The following is a 20,203-nucleotide window of genomic DNA, read 5'->3' as shown; positions in this document are numbered from 1 at the left end:
TGATTTTAACTTCTTGCACATCATGGAGCTCTCGACAGCCATCCACATTCTGGGTTTCATTTACTGGCCAGTATTTGCCTTCCTACCTTTAGAGCATGCTCTTGGCTTTGTCTCCATTTCCTTAAACATGGTTTGCATTTGCAGTTCTACAGAACCAAAATCTTCATTATTTCCCCCCATTTTTTTTTATTACCAGCATAATACCATTTCTAGTTTCTTTTGCATTTCCCTAGAAAGAGTTTTTAATTTTATTGCAATTAAACTGCGGCCACCATGGAATAGAACTCAGAGAATTAATTTCTATTTGTGTCTCCCCAAGATGTGAAGGTTTTAAAACACAAATTACCTTATTTGAGAAGACCTTCTCTCTCCCTTTCTCTACAATCCAAATTCGATTAATTTAATTTGAAATGGTTTTGGCATAGTCACATGTATGTATGGGCTGATAAAGTCTTTCCATTTGAGATTGCATGAGAAACCACTGATAGAATATTTCTCTATCTATCAGGGAGTAGGAAGGGTGCACAGAATGACTGATAATTCTAAATAATGGGCCAGTTATTCATGAAAGGCACAGCTCCAAGGTGCCAGTCTCTGCAATTACTCTCTATCACAAAGAATCATCAATGTAGTTAGAACATGCCAGATGTCTATATCCATTCTCTGAAATTCTCACTCACTTTTGATACATTATTTCATTATTAGTTTGTACTGCAGATTTTCACATGCATTATCAAAAATCCTAGCTGCAGAAATTCAGAATCAAAGTTAATAGGAAGTGGGAGTTAAAACTTGAAGAAGAGAAGCTGAGAAAATAGAAATGTGTAGAAAATGGATTGGTCTGGTTTTAAATGGTAATTTTTAAGTTCGTAAACAGCTTGGTTTATTTGAATTTAAAATATGCATTTATCTTATCACATAAAGTTAACCAAAATAATGCAATAGGGGAAATAGGCACCATTTGTAAAAAGAATTGCTGATCTTTGGACAAAAATTGTGAAAACTTTAGTCATTTTTATCTACATACTTGTCATGTACATGTATTTTCAAATGCCTGCAATCTTGTTCATTAGATTAGGTATTTGAAACTTTGATTTTATCAAGACTAAGAGGAAGTACATATCATGTTATAATTTTTTTTCTTTTTGCTTTTTGGGTCACACCCAGCGATGCACAGGGGTTACTCCTGGCTTTACACTCAGGAATTACTTCTGGTGGTGCTCGGGGGACAATATGGGATGCTGGGAATTGAACCCTGGTTGGCTACGTGCAAGGCAAATGCCCGATGCGCTATATTATTGTTGCAGCCCCTCATATTATTTCTTTTAAAAAATATTTTTCAGATACATCATGCCTAAAGTAACATTGAAATAAAGGCATGTGGTTATATTGTGAAAGATTTCAGGGCATTTGCCTTGCACGTGGCTGACCCGGGTTTGATTCCTCTCGGCAAACTACCGAGAGTATCCCACCCGCACTGGCAAGCTACTTGTGGCATATTTGATATGCCAAAAACAGTAACAAATAGTTTCACAATGGAGACGTTACTGGTGCCTGCTTGAGCAAATCAATGAACAACGGGACGATAGTGGTACAGTGCTAAGATCTGGCACAATTTTTTAAATGCAATGTAAGAAATCAAACATGTTCTTTTAAAACACTACCATTTTCTCTTCAGGAAAAGCTATCAGTCACAATATTTTGATAATGAATTTATCCTCAAACCACAACAAAGAAACAAAAATCCCGGTAGATCCTAGAGTGCCAAATCAATATTTCTTTTAATTATCTCTAATCCTTTCTGGAAAACAACCCTTTGTGACCTTGTTCCCTTTAAAGCATTCAGGCAAAGTGGCCACAAGCAGAATATGTGACATAGAACACTCACTGCCTCTTATTATGAGAAAACCAATTGTTTCAAAGAGAAAGTCTAAAAGCATTTTTGGCTTCAGTTTCAATAGAAATAAAAACTAGGCTTTTACTAGTTTTGAGTTACTCCCTGAGTTGAGTTACTCCCTTCTGCCTCCTACCATCCTTGGAACAGTTCCAGTGATCAGCTGCTTCATATGTTCATTAGACAACACATTTATTAAGTGAACATTGTGGAGTAGCTAATAGAATGCAAGACATTAGGCGCACAAAGATGAATAAAGACAAATCCCAGGGCCCATGGTTTGTTAGTGAGCATGAACATGAGGAGTAGCGAAATGTTCTATCGTGGATTCCTTAATAGCAGTTACTACAACCAGAAGTTGTTTAGTTTCCCTTTGAGGGTATAAATCAGGCCTAAAGTTGGCCTCCAGTTAGAGTGAGTTTAATACCCACATTTGCATCGAATAGGAGAGCATCGCCTCTTAGGTACTTCAGAGCCCTCCCATGAGTGCATCAATTAAGGGTTCAAAGGATACTCTGATCCTCTCTCTTGACACTTGATTCTGCGGATGTATCTGTTACTTGCCTGTCACTTCAAACCCTACTCTCTGTCTTATACAACTGCCTCAGCTCCCCTCTCCCTTTCTCCAGCCTCTACATACACACATGCACACAGACATGATGGCCTCGAGAATTTGCTGTGATGTTCAGAGACACAGCTGTTTCCTGGTCGGGTGCCACAGATAGGAGCTGGGGCCCTGAGCTCTAAGTGGAGTCAATGTTCAGAATTTCAGCCCTTTGTTTATTTTTTAAATTTATTTTTTATTGAATCACTGTTACAAAGCTATTACAAAGCTTTCATAATTTTTGATAAAATGAAAATTATGATGATGATTAAATAATTGAACACCCATCCCCCACCAGTGCATCTTTTTCCACCACTAATTTCCCCAGTATCCTTACCACTACCCACACCCTATCCTACTCCTTGCCTCTGTGGCAGACACCTTCCTTTTCACTCTCGCTCTACTTTGGGGCATCATGGTTTGCAATAGAGATAACTGAGAGGCATCATGTTTGGTTCTTTTAGCACATATCTCCTATCCCGAGCGATCCCTCCAATCATCATTGACTTAGTGATCTCTTCTCTCTCCCAGCTACCTTCTCCCCCCAGCTCATGAGGCAGGGTTCAAACCATGGAGCAATCCTTGTGGCCCTTGTATCTTCTGTCCTTGGGTGTTAGTTTTATATTCTGTTATTTTATATTCTACAAATTTGCAGTGAGCACCTGGTTCATCTCTCTGCTACTCAGAATCTTAAATATAAAGTAAAAAGCTATTAGTATTTCTTCCAGGTCAGAGAGATAGCTCAATGGGCTGAACACATGTTTTGCAGGGAGGGCCCTGGGTTTGATACCTGACACTGAATTGTCCTTTAAGCACCATTGAGAGCAACCCCAAGCACCAAAATTGGAGGTAACCTAAAGTCCTTCTGGGTCTGGATCCACCTTTTTTTAACAAAGTATTTCTGAAATGCACAGTGCTTCATGGCTTCATGTCTATTAGTTGATTCAGATGAAATCATGAGTGTTCTTGGTGTTGGAATATGTGCACTGGTGAAGGGATGGGTGTTTGAGCATTGTATAACTGAGACTTAAACCTGAAAGCTTTGTAACTTTCCACATGGTGATTCAACAAAAGAATAAAATTTAAAAAAAGAAAAAAAAGAAATCATGAATGTTTAAAGATAACACCGTATTTTATAGGGTGTTATCTATATTGTTATCTATATAAAAACCCTATTATATAGTTATCTATATAAAAGCCCTATTTTGTTTTTGTTTTATATAGGCATTGCTTTATTTTCCTGGTAGTACTATCTTCTTTATAATTTTTATACACGCATGGTTGATTCTTTTTTTTTTCCTTTTAATTTTTTATTTTATTGAATAACTGTGAAAAAAAATACAAAGCTTTCAGGTTTAAGTCTCAGTCATACAATGATTAACCCCCCCATCCCTTCACCAGTGCACTTGTTCCACCACAAGAACCCCAATATACCCCCTCCCCCCAGCTAAGTAGCTAATGATCTTCACTTTGTTCTCTCTATACTTTGAATACATTCAATATTTCAATAGAGAAATCATTATTATTGTTTGGAATATTCCCCCAACAATGAGGCCTGATGAAAAGGCATCATTCAACAATTTCTTTTCATTGCTGAGAATGAAGATTCTATGAGTTCGCACGCCACTGTCGTGGCCGCGTGGTTTTGGATTTCTGATATTTTAGCTCAGTTCACAGTCTAGATGCATTTCTGTAAGAAGCCTCTCTGGGTGCCAAAATGGGTTACAAGACCTCTGGATCATAGTCTTTAGGAGCAGAGGGTCCCATGCATGGTTAATTCTTAAGATTGAGTAAGAAATTGAAAACCTTTCCATAAGATGTCAAACAACCAGGATATGTGTGAATAGACCAGGACATTCTTGGAAAATGGGAGGAGGAAGTCAAGAAGTCAGAAAAATAATTCGACAGTCTGGCATTCTGCACCTGAGGTTGAACCTAGCATTGCAGTTTACAAGCATCATTGGGTATAGCACTGGAGGCCCCAATCATTGCTTGAAGACCCAAGTGATTCTACATCCACATACCCTGTATTGACCTAATTAGAGTTTGGTTGTCCTAGCATCACTAGAAGTGGACCCTTGGTCCCCTTGACACTGATTGGCAGCCATCCCTAAAACAAATTATATAAAACTTTCGAGGTTTTTATCTATACTAGCTCTGTTACTGCAGCATCTATGTCTGAAATTCTCAAACACCCAAGGTAATTAATTAAAAACAAATAGAGAATGTAACCTTTGGGATAAGATAAGTGATAGTCTTTAAGGAATGTTTAAAGGTAGAAGTTGTGAGAGGATTTTTTTTATTGCTTGCCTTCAGGGCAACTTTATACAACTAATTGTGGCCCTAATTCAATAAAAGATGTTAATGTAGATAGTCTAGCTGACTCTAATTACATACATTTGAGACAATTAATTTCAACTAATTTTCTAAAAAGTGTTTAAGTGAAAAGTTTCTAGGACCTTCTTCATTTTCTTTAAAATTGTTTTGGTTTCTTAGCAGGCATCAAAGGATGATTTTCTTCATCTACTTTGCCAAATCTGTCTCTAGCAAATTCATGAATCTAGAAATTTCTAACTCAAATACTTTATTTTAAAAGTGGTATCAGCCAACTCACATCGCAGCTATCAAGAGTTTTTTTAGCCTCAGTGCCAAGTAAGATGCTTGATGTTTGATATTTTTCTCAGAAAATGTAGAACATAAATCTGTGTTTATATTTTTCTACCCAGATGATGTTTTCTAGATAAGTTTACATTCGCATCAAGACTTGAGGTAATATGAAGTCAATCTCAAGTACGTGTGTTTTCAAATAAACATATATGCATTGCATATTCCTTGACTATGTTGAGAATAAAGTATAGTACAAAAATTCCAAGGTTATAATTCTTGAGACATGTAATTCATCTCACTGATCTCTGAAATAGGGACAGAGTAACTCAAACCTCTGACCCTCAATTTTCTCTGAATTTTGCTGATTAAACACACTGTGTACATAAGGCAAAGCATGTGCAATATAATGCATGTTGAAGTTTTAGCAGATATAGTATAAAATATTCTAAAGTTACAGCATATTTAGTATAGTTTTCTCAAGTTGAATCGGAGTTATAGGTTATTAAAGGAAGGAAAAGCTTAGTGAGGCAGTTATAGGAAATAAAATCTCATAACCAGAATCAAGGCCACCTGGGTGAGATCCACTGGCATCCCTACAATAATTTAATGGACTCTCAAGACATTTTAGTTTACTTCCCTTTATCTTTCTAAAAAACTTCACTGTGGTGACACATCAATGCCTCTCAGTTAATAAAGCCTTGAGTTTAGAGATTGTGTACCTCTTGTTTTTTCAATAGCCACGAGTCACCACCAAGAGAATTAGCTGGCCTACAAGAATATGAACATGAGTCATAACTTGTAAAACTTCTATCATTATGTATTTCTGGTTTGCTATAAATCTCAAGGCTGCCTCAGGGAACAGTGAAAAGAGATTGTTACTGCTTATTAGCTGTTGTTATATAGCACCTGACATCTTTTCCGCATATTTTCATGTGAATGGCTAGTGAGATGTCATATTCCAATCCCCAAATATTGTTGATACATATTAAAATCAACTTTGCCAATTGTAGACAAGACAAAGGGATTCAACATGTTGAAAATTAGTGGTAATGACACACTCATAGGAAAGCGAATGGTTTTCAAAGTCTTAAAATCCAGACAAGTAACAACTGAGTAAGAAGTGAAACCTTAAGATCTCATACTAAATATTGCCCATGATGTTTAGGACCTGCCAGCCTAGACCCATATTCACTAAAAGCAAATGCAACCAAGAACCAAGAATCTGAGAAGGAAGTTGCTATAAAATCATTATCAGGTAGTTCTATTGATCGTGTCAAACTCTATCATATGTTCTGTATATCACACATTGGTTTCCACTTGGGGTTGCTGTAAATGGAAAGCAAGGTAAAAATGTTTAGTGATCTCTTTCCCCAATGGACAGCACAGCTGTTCCACAATGAATAGGAAGTTCTGCAAACACAAACCAGGTCTGGAAGCATCGTTGTGCCTAATTCCAGTAGCTGTAACTCAGGCAAAAGGAAATATTTCCCTAAGCTGTGTTTACTAGACTGGTTTTAGGAAGTGACATTTGCTTTTAATTCAACGAGTAACTCTTTTGTCTGGCATATAATCTCCACAAACGCTTATGATAACAGATGGAACTTACAATGTGTCTTGAAAATTAATGTGGTTCTCCATTGGTGCCTGACAAATAGAAATCATCATAACAACTAAAGACAATGAAGACAGCTCCTAGCACTCAGAACAGTTCTGTGAGAAGTGTCACACACTCCTAAAAAGACAGGAAGTAGACTAGAGGGACCTTGGATCTTAGGACAGTAGAGATCTTGGCTAAAGCTAAAGGCCATTCTCATCTGATTCTGATTCTCAATCTGCATTAGAGACTGCAAACAAAGTGGAAGCCAGAATATGGAGCCCAGAGAGATCATTCTCCGCACAGCTTGTGTTATTAAGGAGGCAAACTGCATCCTTCCAGGACAGCTAAAGCCTCAGGGCTGATGTGTTTTTAATAGTGATCAGTAAATAAATACAAGTGGTTCTCCTGATGAGGCTTCCGGGTGATATATAATTCAGTTTGGTTCTGTTTAATACTAGAATTTGGGCACTCAAGAAAGCAACTCTGGCAGCAGCTTTAACTCGATTCCAGTGAAAATCCATGAAAAACTTCTTTTCTGTCTTGCCAGCCAAATGCTGGCTAACTCTTAACATAGTGGAAGCATAAATTCATCTTCTATTTTCATTCCTTTCTGCAAATATTTAAAGTATTAATTAGAAACTCAAATGGATTTTTTTTAAATCATGTAATTATGTGTTTAGGACACACTATACAAAGAAAATGTCTTCTACACATTAATTCTTTAGCTTTTGCCAGAGGAGTTATGTGTAGATTTTTTTCAGAGGCTGCATAATAATACAAATCAATATTTCCCCATTTTATTGGCTTTTACATGAGCAAAGTACTTGTTAATTGCTTTATAGTCTGCCTCTAGAAGCAAGTTTCCTCAGTTACTATGAAATTCCATATTGACCCAATATTAAAATCAGAACCTACTTCAAAATTCTCTTTCTAGAAATTCTCAGTGTAGAATATCTATACTACTCTATAAAGTGATTTATTCATTTAGCCCATTTTCCAGGTATCAATATACTCGATGTATATTTGAAACTATCTTTAAGATTATCTGTTTTTTCTAATCCGTGTCAGGTTTCACTCTGTTTTGCAATTGTATTTTTATTTTTAGACTCTCAGGGCTAGAGAGAGATAGCACAAAGTTTAATTGCTTGCCTTGCATGTGGCTGATCCTGGGTCAATCCATGACATTACAAAAGGTCTCCTGAGGGCTGTGAGAAATGATCCCTGAGCACAGAGGCAAGAGTAAGCTCCGAGCATCATCCATCAGCAACCCAATATCAAAAGACAAAGAGAGAAGTGGGCAGGAGGAAGGCAAAGAGGTTTGAGGTGGGACAGTAGGACAAGGAGAGAGAGAGAGGAGAGAAAGAGAGAGAGAGAGAGAGAATCTCACTGTTAAATCACAGAAAGTCTTGTGAAGAAAGAGCATAAAGAGTGAGCTATCCCTGGCCCCAGCTGCACTAGCCTGTATTAACTAGAAGGTCTCTTCATTACCGAAGGCTGAGTTCTCAGCAAACACACCTCTACTGCTTTTAAAAGTTTATATTCTTCTACTGGTCAAAACCATGAACCTGATGAGTTTTCCTGCAAAAAAAATCATATTGGACATGGTGACCCACTCTTTTACTACTATAAAATGTTCCAAGAATAAACTGGTTTTATCCTGGTTGAATGGAGATTGGAAGCTACTAGGGAGAAGATGAAAAGGGAAGGTTTCTAGGGGAGGTGTCCAAGTTACATATAGAAATCTGGAAACCTGAGGAGCTAGAAAAAACAAAATCTGTTTCTAATGATCTAAGCTTTATTTCCATTGCTGAAAATATTAGTAGCAGTAGAGACTAGAGAGATAATACAGCATATACGACAATGCTCACCCAGATATTGTCACCCTATGTTCCACCCCTAGCACCCATGTTTATCCCACTTATGCTGAGACTGATCCCTGAATGCAGAGCCAAGAATAAGCCCTGATTATAGCCAGTTGTTATGCCCCTCACCCAAAAATAACAGTAGTAGCACAGCAGCACTGTCGTCCCATTGTTCATTGATTTGCTCAAGCAGGCACCAATAACGTCTCCATTGTGAGACTTGTCTTTACTGTTTTTGGCATATCAAATACGCCACAGGTAGCTCGCCAGGCTCTGCTGTGCCAGTGGGTTACTCTCAGTAGATTGCCAGGCTCTCCTAGAGGGATGGAGGAATCAAACCCAGGTTGGCTGTATGCAAAGCAAACGGCCTACCCGCTGTGCTATCGCTCCAGTCCCAAAATAACAAATAAAAGTAATTAGTAGTCTTAGTAGTCATCTTAGTAGAGTGCTTTCTTCAAAAGAATGTGTTATAGATGCTCATAGTGCAAAACAGACCAAGCAGAAAATCTCCAGTTGAAGCAGACTGGAGAGAAAGGGGAGCACTGGGTCGCAAGGGGCTAGGGTCTTCCCCTCTTCTCCTGAGCAGGTGAGTCAAAGGGACCCTGTGGAGTCCATCTGCCCAAACCATCACCTCATGTAAGTCCCCAGAGATCATCCTTGGTGGATTGTTAGCCAATCTTTGCTTCATTGTGTCTAAAGACCAATGTTGCTTTACCAGGTAGCATATTTCATCTTTCCGCATTTGTAAGCTTCTTGTCTTAAGCTGCTTGAGCTATCATTAATGACAAATCACCAGCTCCAAAGAGAATTTCAGCACAAATGGGAGTAGATACGTTAGCCTATGTTTATTCACTGTCAATTGAGAAAACCTACTAAAAATTTTCAGCATTGAGGCAGCAGTTTCTATTTTTTAGGAACACCTGGGCTCCAGAAATAAGCTCAGAAAGGAGTTCTTCATGGAAAGTTTCTACCAAAAAAAAAAAAAGCATCTCCTAAGTAATATCAAGTGTGCCAAATTCAACTTCAATAAAATGTTTGTTCTGACTCATAAGTTCTTTGAAGAAACTTGGTGTTGGGAGGGTTATAATAAAAATGCTAATAATAGACACTTAGCAAGCAAACCTGTGCAGAAACTTTGGTTGTTCAAAAGGAAAGAACATCCCAAATGCAATATTTATACGGGCTCTCGCTCTGCAGACAACAGTGCCATTGAGTATTGACTGTTCATGGCCTTTAAGCCCAGCATAAACACAAACACAAAACACTGCCTGGCAAACAGAAGCCGCTCAGATGGGCTCAGATAAGAGAGACACAGAAAAGCTTTCATTCTGTTTTTCTTTCTTTGAGGAGCTATGTGGGAACTATCTGCCAAGTTACTCAGGGGCCAGCAAAACAGAAAATTGAAGCACTGTGTGGAGTTTTCCTGCCATTTCTCCCCACCAAAGCCTTAGGGAACTATTTTCTGTGTGACTCCAGCTTCTATTGACTTTACTGCCTGTTGGTTAATTGTTTCATTGGAATACAGCCACCCTCATTAATTTAGTGTTGTCTATTGCTATTTTCCAGCAGCACAGGCAAAATCAAATGATGGCAGCCATGACCTCAGAGACCCTAATACCTAACGTATTTTCTTTCTGGTGCTTTACGGGAAAAGGTTGCTGACTTCTGCTTTTAAAGTAGTCATAAGGAGAATCAGATCTAAGCAAAGGGCCAGAGCTGAAGAATTGGTTAGACTTACTTGATGACAACTAACTGAAGTTTGTGTAACATTAGCTTTTCCATGAATTAGACAGACCAAAGATTTTGTGTTTTCCACTAGAGAGAAGTGCAGCCAGCGCAAAAAGCAAGGCAATGGCAGAGTAAAGAGAAATTGTCAGAAAAGAGAAGACATTTTTGCTGTTACAACAGAATATTTTCTTAAAACCTGCTAAACTGAACTTAAGAGAATATAACTACATAACAACAATTAGACTCATTTTATTTTATCACTCAGAATGTATAGTCTAAAGGTAAGAGGTGATAACAAAGCAATAGAAGCATCTAAAATTTGATTTTCTTTCTTTAGGCTTTGCCATCTACTAATCTCCCTAAACAGAAATATATCACTAATAAATGGGTATTTTTTATTAAAAATATTATGTATATGCATGTGTGGTTTCTTCTATGGTTGAAATAGTTTTTACAAAAATGTATTTACTGTGTGTAAGACACACACATTTGTTTTTCTACTCTGTTTCATTATGATCACAATTATGAGTAAAAAAGACATTGTAATGTTCTAAAATTAAAAGCTGTCTCCTTTTTATTTATAATTTTAAAGTGATTTTTCTATTTATCTTAAGTCTAGCAAAAGGTTTTGTTTATTTTCTTTATCTTTGGAAGTACTCTCAGTGACATTTTATATTATTGTTTGTCTTGATTTATTGCTACACTGCAATTTCTTTCTTTCTATTAAATATGGGCCTAGTATGTCCTCTTTGTAGTTCCTGGAGGTACAAAGTTTGTTTGCTTGTGTTTTGTAGGTATTTCTTTAATACTAATGTGGGGAACTATCCTTATGAACTGCCCTCTTTGAATTGCAGCAGCTGCATCCCATAAATTGTGCTGTTGCTTCTATTTTCATTTGTCTCGAGATAACCTTTAGTTTCTCTTTTAATTTTCTCTTGACCTACTGGTTGTTCACTGCCTATTGCCGAATTTCCACACATTTTGGATTTGGAATTTTTTTTCTTATAGTTGATTTCTAGTTTATCCCACTATTGTTCAAAATGTTATTGGTATGGTTTTAATTGTTTAAAGTAATGCCTACTTTTATGAATTATGTTTATATGCTAATATAACATAATACTTAGTTGATTTTGACATAGTATAAGGTTAGTATAAATTTAGAAATGAATTTTACTGCAAATAACATTTAAAGATATTCTTTAAACTATGCATAAGGGCTTTGGGAATTTTTTAATATGTGTTTTAGAAGAGATTAGGAAAATGTTCAGATTCATCTACTGGAACATTAAACATAAATTTCATAGAAAGAAAATATTTACTACTTTTATGCTTAGCATTCCAAATATATTTCCATATATTTATATATAAACCATTTTCATATCTAGAACTTCTCTTTCCCTGAGAACTTTGTCTATAAGCATGTTGCCAAGCTTCTTGGTTATTGTCACTGTCACTGTCATCCCATTGCTCATCGATTTGTTCGAGCGGGCACCAGTAACATCTCTCATTGAGAGACTTATTGTTACTGTTTTTGGCATATCCAATATGCACCGGCAGCTTGCCAGGCTCTGCCGTGTGGGCTCCATACTCTCGATAGCTTGCCAGGCTCTCTGAGAGGGGAAGAGGAATCGAACACGGGTTGGCCATGTGAAAGGCGAACGCCCAACTGCTGTGCTATCGCTCCAGCCCCTTGATTATTGTACTATTCTTATATCATCATCTACTCTGCAAATCATTTTAGAAGGATATTGATGAAAACAAGGGAATTAAGTTGGTGTGGCCATGTTTCAGTAAAACTTTTCTAATGATGACTTCCAGCCAATTCACAGGTAATAATACCTGACCCCTGATTTAACCTCTCAGGTCAGTATCCTGCCCTTTATCTCTGTGACTATTCTCAATTTGTTGACTGATCTCTTAAAAACCAACTTTTTATGCATCTCCTTTGGAAACTCTTTAGTATGTTCTTCTTGGGAAAGAATTAAAAATTTTCACGTAAGATTGTAAAACGGCATTACATTATAGCATATCACCTTCAGAATTACTCTTGCTATTGAAAACAAACATTTTAGTTTCATATCACCCAATAACTGTGCAGATCTCTTTTCTCTACCTATAACTGTGTTCAGTATCTGAGACATGCTGAGCTAAAATTTATCATGTTCCTTCCACCTCAGGGTCTTTGCACCTGCCAATGGAATCTTCTTAGGCTTCCTTTCACAGGCTTGACCTACTGGAATCTGTATAGTCTTTGTCTGCACTAATTTAGTCATCCTAACAATAATTTTGTAGAATTTCTTTCCATTATATTTACATTTAACTTTTTCCTTTATAACACTCTTTATTATTGTGATACTTTTAATTCTTGGGATGATTCAATGAACTTTTATCCCTTTCACTTAGGATATATACCAGATGATGTCAAAGAGTGTGTTAATTCTTACCCTTACCTTGATATATTCAAGATACTTTAAAAAAACTACTAAATGTTTGAAAAAGAGAAAAACATCAACATCCCTTGCTAGACATTTGGATCTAAGAATAAAATTGGCCCAAAATTTCTTTCACGATTACCCATCCTGGAACAATTCTGACCAATCAAAATTCTAACCGCTATGTCCTTTGCCGCCATGCTATCCCTGTAAGGGGGTACCAGTGATGGCCAAGTTTCCCTCTCCCTCCTTCTCACCTGTGTATGGACTCAGACTGAATCCGTATGATAAATTATGGATGATTCCTGGCTGTTGTTTAAATGCTGTTAGGAATATATTATTAGCACGTGAGAATGAGTTTGTTTATAAATTTATGTCAGGATTAAGAGTCTTTTTCTCCTCTCATGCATCTCCTACGGTGTCCTATTTGATCCTGTCTTACATACTCATTTTGTTTTAGGGTAGCTTAATGAACTCTTCATTGGTCAACAGGTAAATGTTTTGTATGAAAAGAAGTTTTATTTTTCTTTTTGTATCTAACTTTCTTTTGTATGAGGAAATAAAACTTAAAACTTTTATGGAAGACCAGATACTTTAAGAAAATAACTAACTTGACCCCAAAAACCATTTACGAAAAATGAGGTTGAAAATTTTTAAATCAGGTGAGGTTCTTCCTCCCGCCGAGGCGCGCAGGGCTGCGGACGGCGCTTGGGGACTGCGGAGAGTTCCTTGGGTGAATTCCACGCGGCAGGGTTGAATCCATACAGGATTACTAATTACAGAGAGGGTTTTTAGAACTTCAGTTATAACCATGGGGAGAACTTTCCTTGATCACATTGGTGGCACGCGTCTGTTTTCTTGCGCAAACTGTGATACGACCCTGACCAACCGCTCAGAGCTCATCTCCACTCGGTTTACCGGTGCCACTGGCCGAGCGTTTCTTTTTAACAAGGTAGTTAACCTGCAGTACAGTGAAGTTCAAGACCGGGTCATGCTCACCGGCCGCCACATGGCTCGAGATGTGAGCTGCAAACACTGCAATAGCAAACTGGGATGGATCTATGAGTTTGCCACCGAAGACAGCCAGCGTTACAGAGAGGGCCGCGTGATCCTGGAACGGGCTCTGGTTCGAGAGCGAGGGCTTTGAGGAACATGAACCGTCTGATAACTCTTGAAGAAAAACAGAGAACTCCATCTTTTCCCAGGTCTCCTTCACTGAAACAAGAATCTACTTACATACACTATCACCTTAGCATCAAAGTCGATTCATGAACTGCGGAACAAGAAGTTGTGAAAATCTAAGATGGAAACTTCTTCCTTCCTTCCTTTTTTTTTTAAGTTTTCTGTTTTGCATCCAACAGCAGTGTGTAGAAAGAATATTATGCAGATGCTATTAATTCCCCCCCCCACCATGTTTACAACTTGAGGCAGAATAGTGTATTGGCAGTTATACGGTGGGCTAAGTAAGGAAAAAAACCTGGGCCTTCCTGTGAAAAGGTGTGTTTTATGTAAATTTGGAAAGGAAAAGGTGTGAAGAGCATGGTTTTTAAACATACTTGGGCTTCATTTTAAAACTTGTTTTAAAACCCAGTTATTTCACTTGATTTGCTAGTTTCAGAGACGAGATTCGAATTTGTGATGAGCGCTAAAGGTCCAGTGTTAGTGTGGCTTGTGCTGGCTGTTGTGCCCTGTTCTTGTGGGAGAAGAACCGCAGCACCGGAGCTCATTCTTCTTGTCAATCTTGACCCAAAGACATCACCATTCCTAGATATTTGTCACCATGTACTTGGTGTTGATTGGAAACTTTTCCTGAGGTTGGGCAGAATTGCTTGGTTGTCTTTTCCATGTAACTTAAGCATAGTAATATAAATAAAGTAATAGTTGGAAAAAAAATTTTAAATCAGGATAAAGTCAATAAGAATAGAATCTTCCCAGGCAAGCCAGAAAGTACAGCACTGAATTAAGGATCTTGACATTCACTAAATGCCAGGAGGCAAGGTTGAAAATTTGAAGAGACCATTATGAAAAACTTTTTATTCAGCCAAAGTATAGCCAATTAGTACATATAAAAATAGATATATTTTACTTTCTAGTTGAAACTTTATAAAAGGTATTAATGCATAGGAATTTTATTTGGAAATATATGTAAATGAATGTAAGCCCTAAAATTCAATTCTAAATTCAATTGTCAGTAAGCATGATCAGATGTTTTAGCTGTTGGAAAATGATTACAATTATTCAATATTTGTCAATTTTCCCGGATAAAATAACTCAGCAAAATATAGTATGAAATGTAATTTGATATTTCACTGATGATTCAAAGAGAATCTTATAATCAAGTCTTATCCTGGTGTATACCTTATTAGTATTAATCACCTTGAGCCAGAGAATCTGTTGGAGGAAACTCTGATGAATGATGGTTAATACCAAAAGGAATAGAGAGACTCATTATAACAAGAATATGCTGCAATAACAGAACAATAATGTACTTGATCTCAAGCTATGTTAATATTGAAAATATAGGCAAATTGATAAGTCAATGAAATGATGTCAGAAAATTCACCCAAGGTAGACAAAAGAAGACATGACATATAATCACACTTATTTGTAGGTTATAAGAAAACTATGATGTTTAACGTAAGAACAAAAAGACTGCCTTCCAAAGAGGATAACTGTAAAAAACTAAAGTTCGCCCACGGGCGTGTGCACTCATGGGCTCTCCAGGCGGCTGTCTCACCGCCCGCGTTCTGTGCTCTGGAACCGCTGCGTATGGGCTGGATAGGGATGGCCGGTGGTCAAGGACAGGTGAAGGAAGAACGAGGACCAAGCTGGTTGCTGATTAGTTACTGTTTATTCAATCTTCCATCTTTCTCCTCTCCCGCACTCCTGGCTTCGTCCTCTCTCTGGATCTACTGCAGCCCCTCTCATGTCTCTTGTCTCTCTCCTCCCTTTTTCCTCTCTTGCCCTTGCCCCCAGGTTACACACTGCCAGGTAGCAAAATCATCATAAGAAAGCCCTTCCTGATGGCAGGGCATTCCAAACTCCTTCCTGACTCTTAAGGTGTTTTTCTCTTTTCCTTAGTCCAAACACTCATTAACATCTTAATACTAGTTATTTTTGTATGGACATAGCAAGAAATACATTGAGGCTTGCAAGGCAGCTCTCCTGGGAACATCTTGCCAGACTCAACTACAGCACTCAGGCCAGATTAATCATTCCTCACCCTAGCAGGGTCCAAATCCAATTATCACTGTTTGGATCATGACAACATTTGTCCATGATCAAGCTCTTAACTTATAGTTAAGCTTAGGCACTTTGGCCAGGCCCATCTTGATGCCAGGGTAGCATACAACTCATCGCTTGCCCTGGGTCCGTCTCATCCCTCCTCGGGACCTTGCTTTTGGGGGTGCTAGGAAGTAAGGGCGGCTGAGGCTTAGGTTGAGAGAATAGATGCCCAGGAGGAAAATATCATGTAGAGTCAAATGACTCCCAAGTTACAAACGCATAGCATTTGCTAAGTCTTCCTGTGTCCATACAAAAAGGACATGGCTCTGGATAAACTATGCAAAGGACTCAAGGAGAAGAGAAAAACAGTATTTACAAGTCAACTGAACACTAAGAAAAAAGCTACAAATAAACACAGAGGAATGGGAGCATCATAATGGGAGTAACCCAATAAACCTAAACTACCTGAGGCTATGTTATCCTACAGATAACCATGTATTATTTAATCTGTATAAGGACTCCTCTTTCCCAGAACCTCTCCAGCCTTTGTCCTTATTTGTTTTTTTTTTCTTTTTTAATTTTCACAGTAGGTGTGAGTTGCCATCTTTTGATTTTGACCTCCAGTTAGTAGCTAAAGGTGTTGAACAGCATGTTTCCATGTGCTTAATGATCACTGGCAAATTCTTTTTCTTTTCTTCAAGATAAACCTTTAGATGCTTTCCTTCTTTTAAAATGGTTTATTTTTACTATTATAAGATGCTTTATTCTACAAAGCCCTTATCAGATATGATTTTCACACATTCTCTGTTTCATGGGTTATCTTTTCACTGTCTGCAAGTGAATTTTTCACTTTGATTATAATACAATTTGGCTCAAACATTTCTACTTGCTTTACTCAGGGTGGGAGTGTGGTGCTCAGGGCTTTCTCCTATATCTGAGCCTAGGGATCACTCTGGGTGCTGCTTGCAGGACCAGACTAGTTGCCAGGAATCAAACTCAGGTCTGCCATGTGTTATGCAGATGCCCTGTCCACAGGACTCTCTTGTCCCCTCCCCATTTACTTCTTTTTTGGAAAAAAAATTCACTCTCTACTCGATGTTATTGTCATAGTTTCTTTCACTTCTATTAACATAATTCTCTCTATATTTTCAAAAATCTAATGACTTATAGATAATAACATAACTATTGTTTCAGTATTTTATTTACTGAGGCATTTATACTTTCATTTATGCTTCTCAGCAAATATTTAAAAATTATGGATTCGCCAGCTGACATATCAAATGATAGGGTCACCCAGACCCAGTAATTTGTTAGGTTGTTTTGTTTTGGGGCAACATGTGTCTGTGCTCAGCACTTACTCCAGGCTCTGCACTAAGGGGTCACTCCTGGAAGTCTCAGGTGACCATATAGGATGTCAAGTTTGAACCTGGGTCAGCCACATGAAAGACAAGCACCTTACCTGCTGTATTATTGTTCTGTGCCAGAATCTGTGACAGAGAAAGAAAATTCACTTATATCACTTGTCATCCTGTTGCTCATCGACTTCCTCGAGTGGGCACCAGTCTCCATTTGTTTCTGTCACGTGCTAGTGTAGCCCAATGGCGTCTGCTGCTCCAGGAACACAAAGAGCCTCAAACCGTTCATTCAGGGTCCTGATGATGAAGTCTGACCATCTCCTAGGTGGGCGGCCATGTGTTCTTTTGACGTTCCGTGGAATCAGTAGGTAACAGCTCTAGTCCAGCGATCGTCTCCAAATTGCATTACGTGTCCTAATTTTCGACGCTTTGGCAAATGAGACAGTGTCCCTGATTCTTGATTGTCGATAGAAGTCAGAACTCTGGATTCCTTCTCTCACTTGTGTGAAATGTGATATTCCAAGCAGAGCTCTTTCAACTCCTCTTTGGGAGACCCCAGAAGCGTTCTTATCCTATTTTCATAAGGCCCAGGTCTCTGAGGCATATGTTAGTGCAGGAAAACTGGTGGAGTCGAAAAGATGTGCCCGGAGCCGGAGGTTCTTAACAACTTCTTCGATGTTCTTGAAGGCATTCCATGCTGCTCTCTTCCTCCCGCGCAGCTCATGAGCCAGATCGTATGATAAAGGAAGACCTCAAAGAGAGAAGAGCAGCAGTGTTGGCCAATGCAGCCGAAGCCGGGGAAAGTATTTGTAATGCCCTCCTGTCCTTCACCAACTATAAGACCAAGATGACTGCCCTCCGATGTCCTGATGGATCTATCACATCTTCCAGAAGAGCACTGGAAAAGGTTATCTGAGACTTCTACTCAGAACTATTTGATAGCCACGTCCACCTGCCCACATACCAAATTCTGCAGGATGGATATGTCATCCCCAATGTTTTCCCTTCCAAAATCAAACATGCCATTTTATATGTAAAGAAGCATACAGCACCCCGTCCAGAAAAGGTCAAACCTGAACACCTGAAGAATCTGCCTCCAGTACTCATCAATACACTGGCTCAGCGTTTTACACACTACTTGTCTGAATGCAAGGTTCCATCCCAGTGGAAAACCAGCAGGACCCTTCTGTTGTACAAGAAGGGAGACATCCATGACATTGGCAACTATCACCCGATCTGCTTGTTTTCTATTGTCTACAAGTTGTTCACTTGAGTCATCCTGAATAGGATTGGCAGATCACTAGACAAAGGACAACCATGTGAGCAAGCTGGGTTCCAAAAAGGATTCAGCACAATCGACTATATCCACATGGTGACCAAACTCATTGAGGTTTCACAAGAGTTCAAGATGCTGCTCTGTCTAATGTTCATTGATTTAAAGAAGGCCTTTGATTCTGTTGAGACTGAAGCTGTCATAGAAACCCTAACCAATCCGTGTGTTCAAACTCAGTACAACAGAATCTTCTGTGAGCTGTATTACAGATTCACTACCAGGATCTCGCCACTCTACAAAGGAAATGATCATCGACATAAAGAGAGGGGTTCTGCAGTGTGATACATTTCACCGAAACTCTTTAGTGCCACCCTCAAGAACATCATGAGACAACTGGAATGGGAAGGAATGGGAGTGAAGATGGTCAGCAACTACAAGTGAAAATTAAACACCAAAAATCACCTGTGATAATTTTTTTGAGGAGCTGGGGTCTGAATGTTGTATACATGTTTGTTCATGTGGTATTTATGAAAAATACCCAACAGTAGCTGAATTAAATTTTCTTGTTCAAATAATCTATAATAAGCTAAATTTTCTGTGGAATTTCATCTCATCTGGGATGCTAAAGTCACAGCAAAGGAACCATTTGAAACATAATCCAAATAGCTTCCAGAGAGGGAGAATAGTAGTTCAGACACATGCCTTGCTTGCAGAGAACCCCATTTGGATGCACAGAATCAAGTGTTCATTCCCCCAGTCACCATCAACAGTGAACCCTCCTCCCAGCATAGAGTAGGGGCATACCCTTCCCCCAGGCATCTATGGACCACTGGGTGTGGTCTACCTATACCCTAATAAATATAGTCAAAGCAGTAAAAAAATTACATAAAAAATTTTAAGTACTCACCTTCTTGCCTCACCCCCCAAATAAAATATGACTCTTTTTCTGCACCAAGAGAAGAGCATCAAATGAGGCTTGATTAGAGTTTCAAGCAACTCTCTATTAAAATTTTGGTTCTGTACTTTTGAGAGATTTGTGCAGAATAAAGGGTCTCCAGCTAAGCACATCTAAAATGTGATTTTGCCTAGTATGCTCCATTCACCCTGTTGAGAAAATGAGGAGTGGCTGAGAAAAATGAGGCACCAAATGAAGTTATTTCCAGCAGCTTAAACATACATAAAAGACTTAGCAGGTTTTTCCTGGAGTGATTTCCCATTCTTGACAGACTCAAAGAATTCAATCTGCATGAAGAAAAGGTGGGAACCCCTCCTCTTTCTACTTCCACTTGGATTTTGCTGTTCAATCAATTTTTTAATTGACGACAGTCACTCAATCTTTTTAACAAAATCTGAAGAAATGAATGATTATAGATTTCAGTTGCCTTCTAGTCTTGGTAAAGAAAGAGAATTCAGTTTGTAAAATATATTTTTCTTGGCTATCTGATTACCAAAGTCATCTTTAGTTTTGTTATTTGGGTCACACCCAGCAGTGCTCAAGCATTGCTTCTGGATTCGATCAGGAGATCATTTGGATGAGGTGCATATGATCAAATATGATTTGTCCACATTCAAAAAAATTTAGTACAAAATTATACAATGTACTATCACTTCAGCTCCAAAGTAATC

At 38.4% G+C, this 20,203-nt stretch overlaps 2 protein-coding genes across 2 annotated transcripts in view; both read left to right on the top strand.

Annotated features, from left to right (window-relative positions):
• The window catches only part of KCNIP4 (potassium voltage-gated channel interacting protein 4), a 540,146-nt gene that overhangs the window by 254,563 nt on the left and 265,380 nt on the right, over positions 1-20,203 (top strand). The gene's annotated exons all lie outside the window — the stretch shown is intronic.
• Positions 13,395-13,930, top strand: LOC101556198 (protein yippee-like 5). Its single transcript, XM_055139129.1, has one exon. It carries the CDS (start codon positions 13,536-13,538, stop codon positions 13,869-13,871), a length of 336 nt encoding a protein of 111 aa, XP_054995104.1. The 5' UTR covers positions 13,395-13,535; the 3' UTR covers positions 13,872-13,930.

Source organism: Sorex araneus, chromosome 5 (assembly GCF_027595985.1).
Source record: "Sorex araneus isolate mSorAra2 chromosome 5, mSorAra2.pri, whole genome shotgun sequence".
NCBI classification, from domain to species: Eukaryota; Metazoa; Chordata; class Mammalia; order Eulipotyphla; family Soricidae; genus Sorex; species Sorex araneus.
The sequence above is the reverse complement of the archived record's forward strand: the minus strand, read 5'-3'. Positions and strand labels throughout refer to the sequence as shown.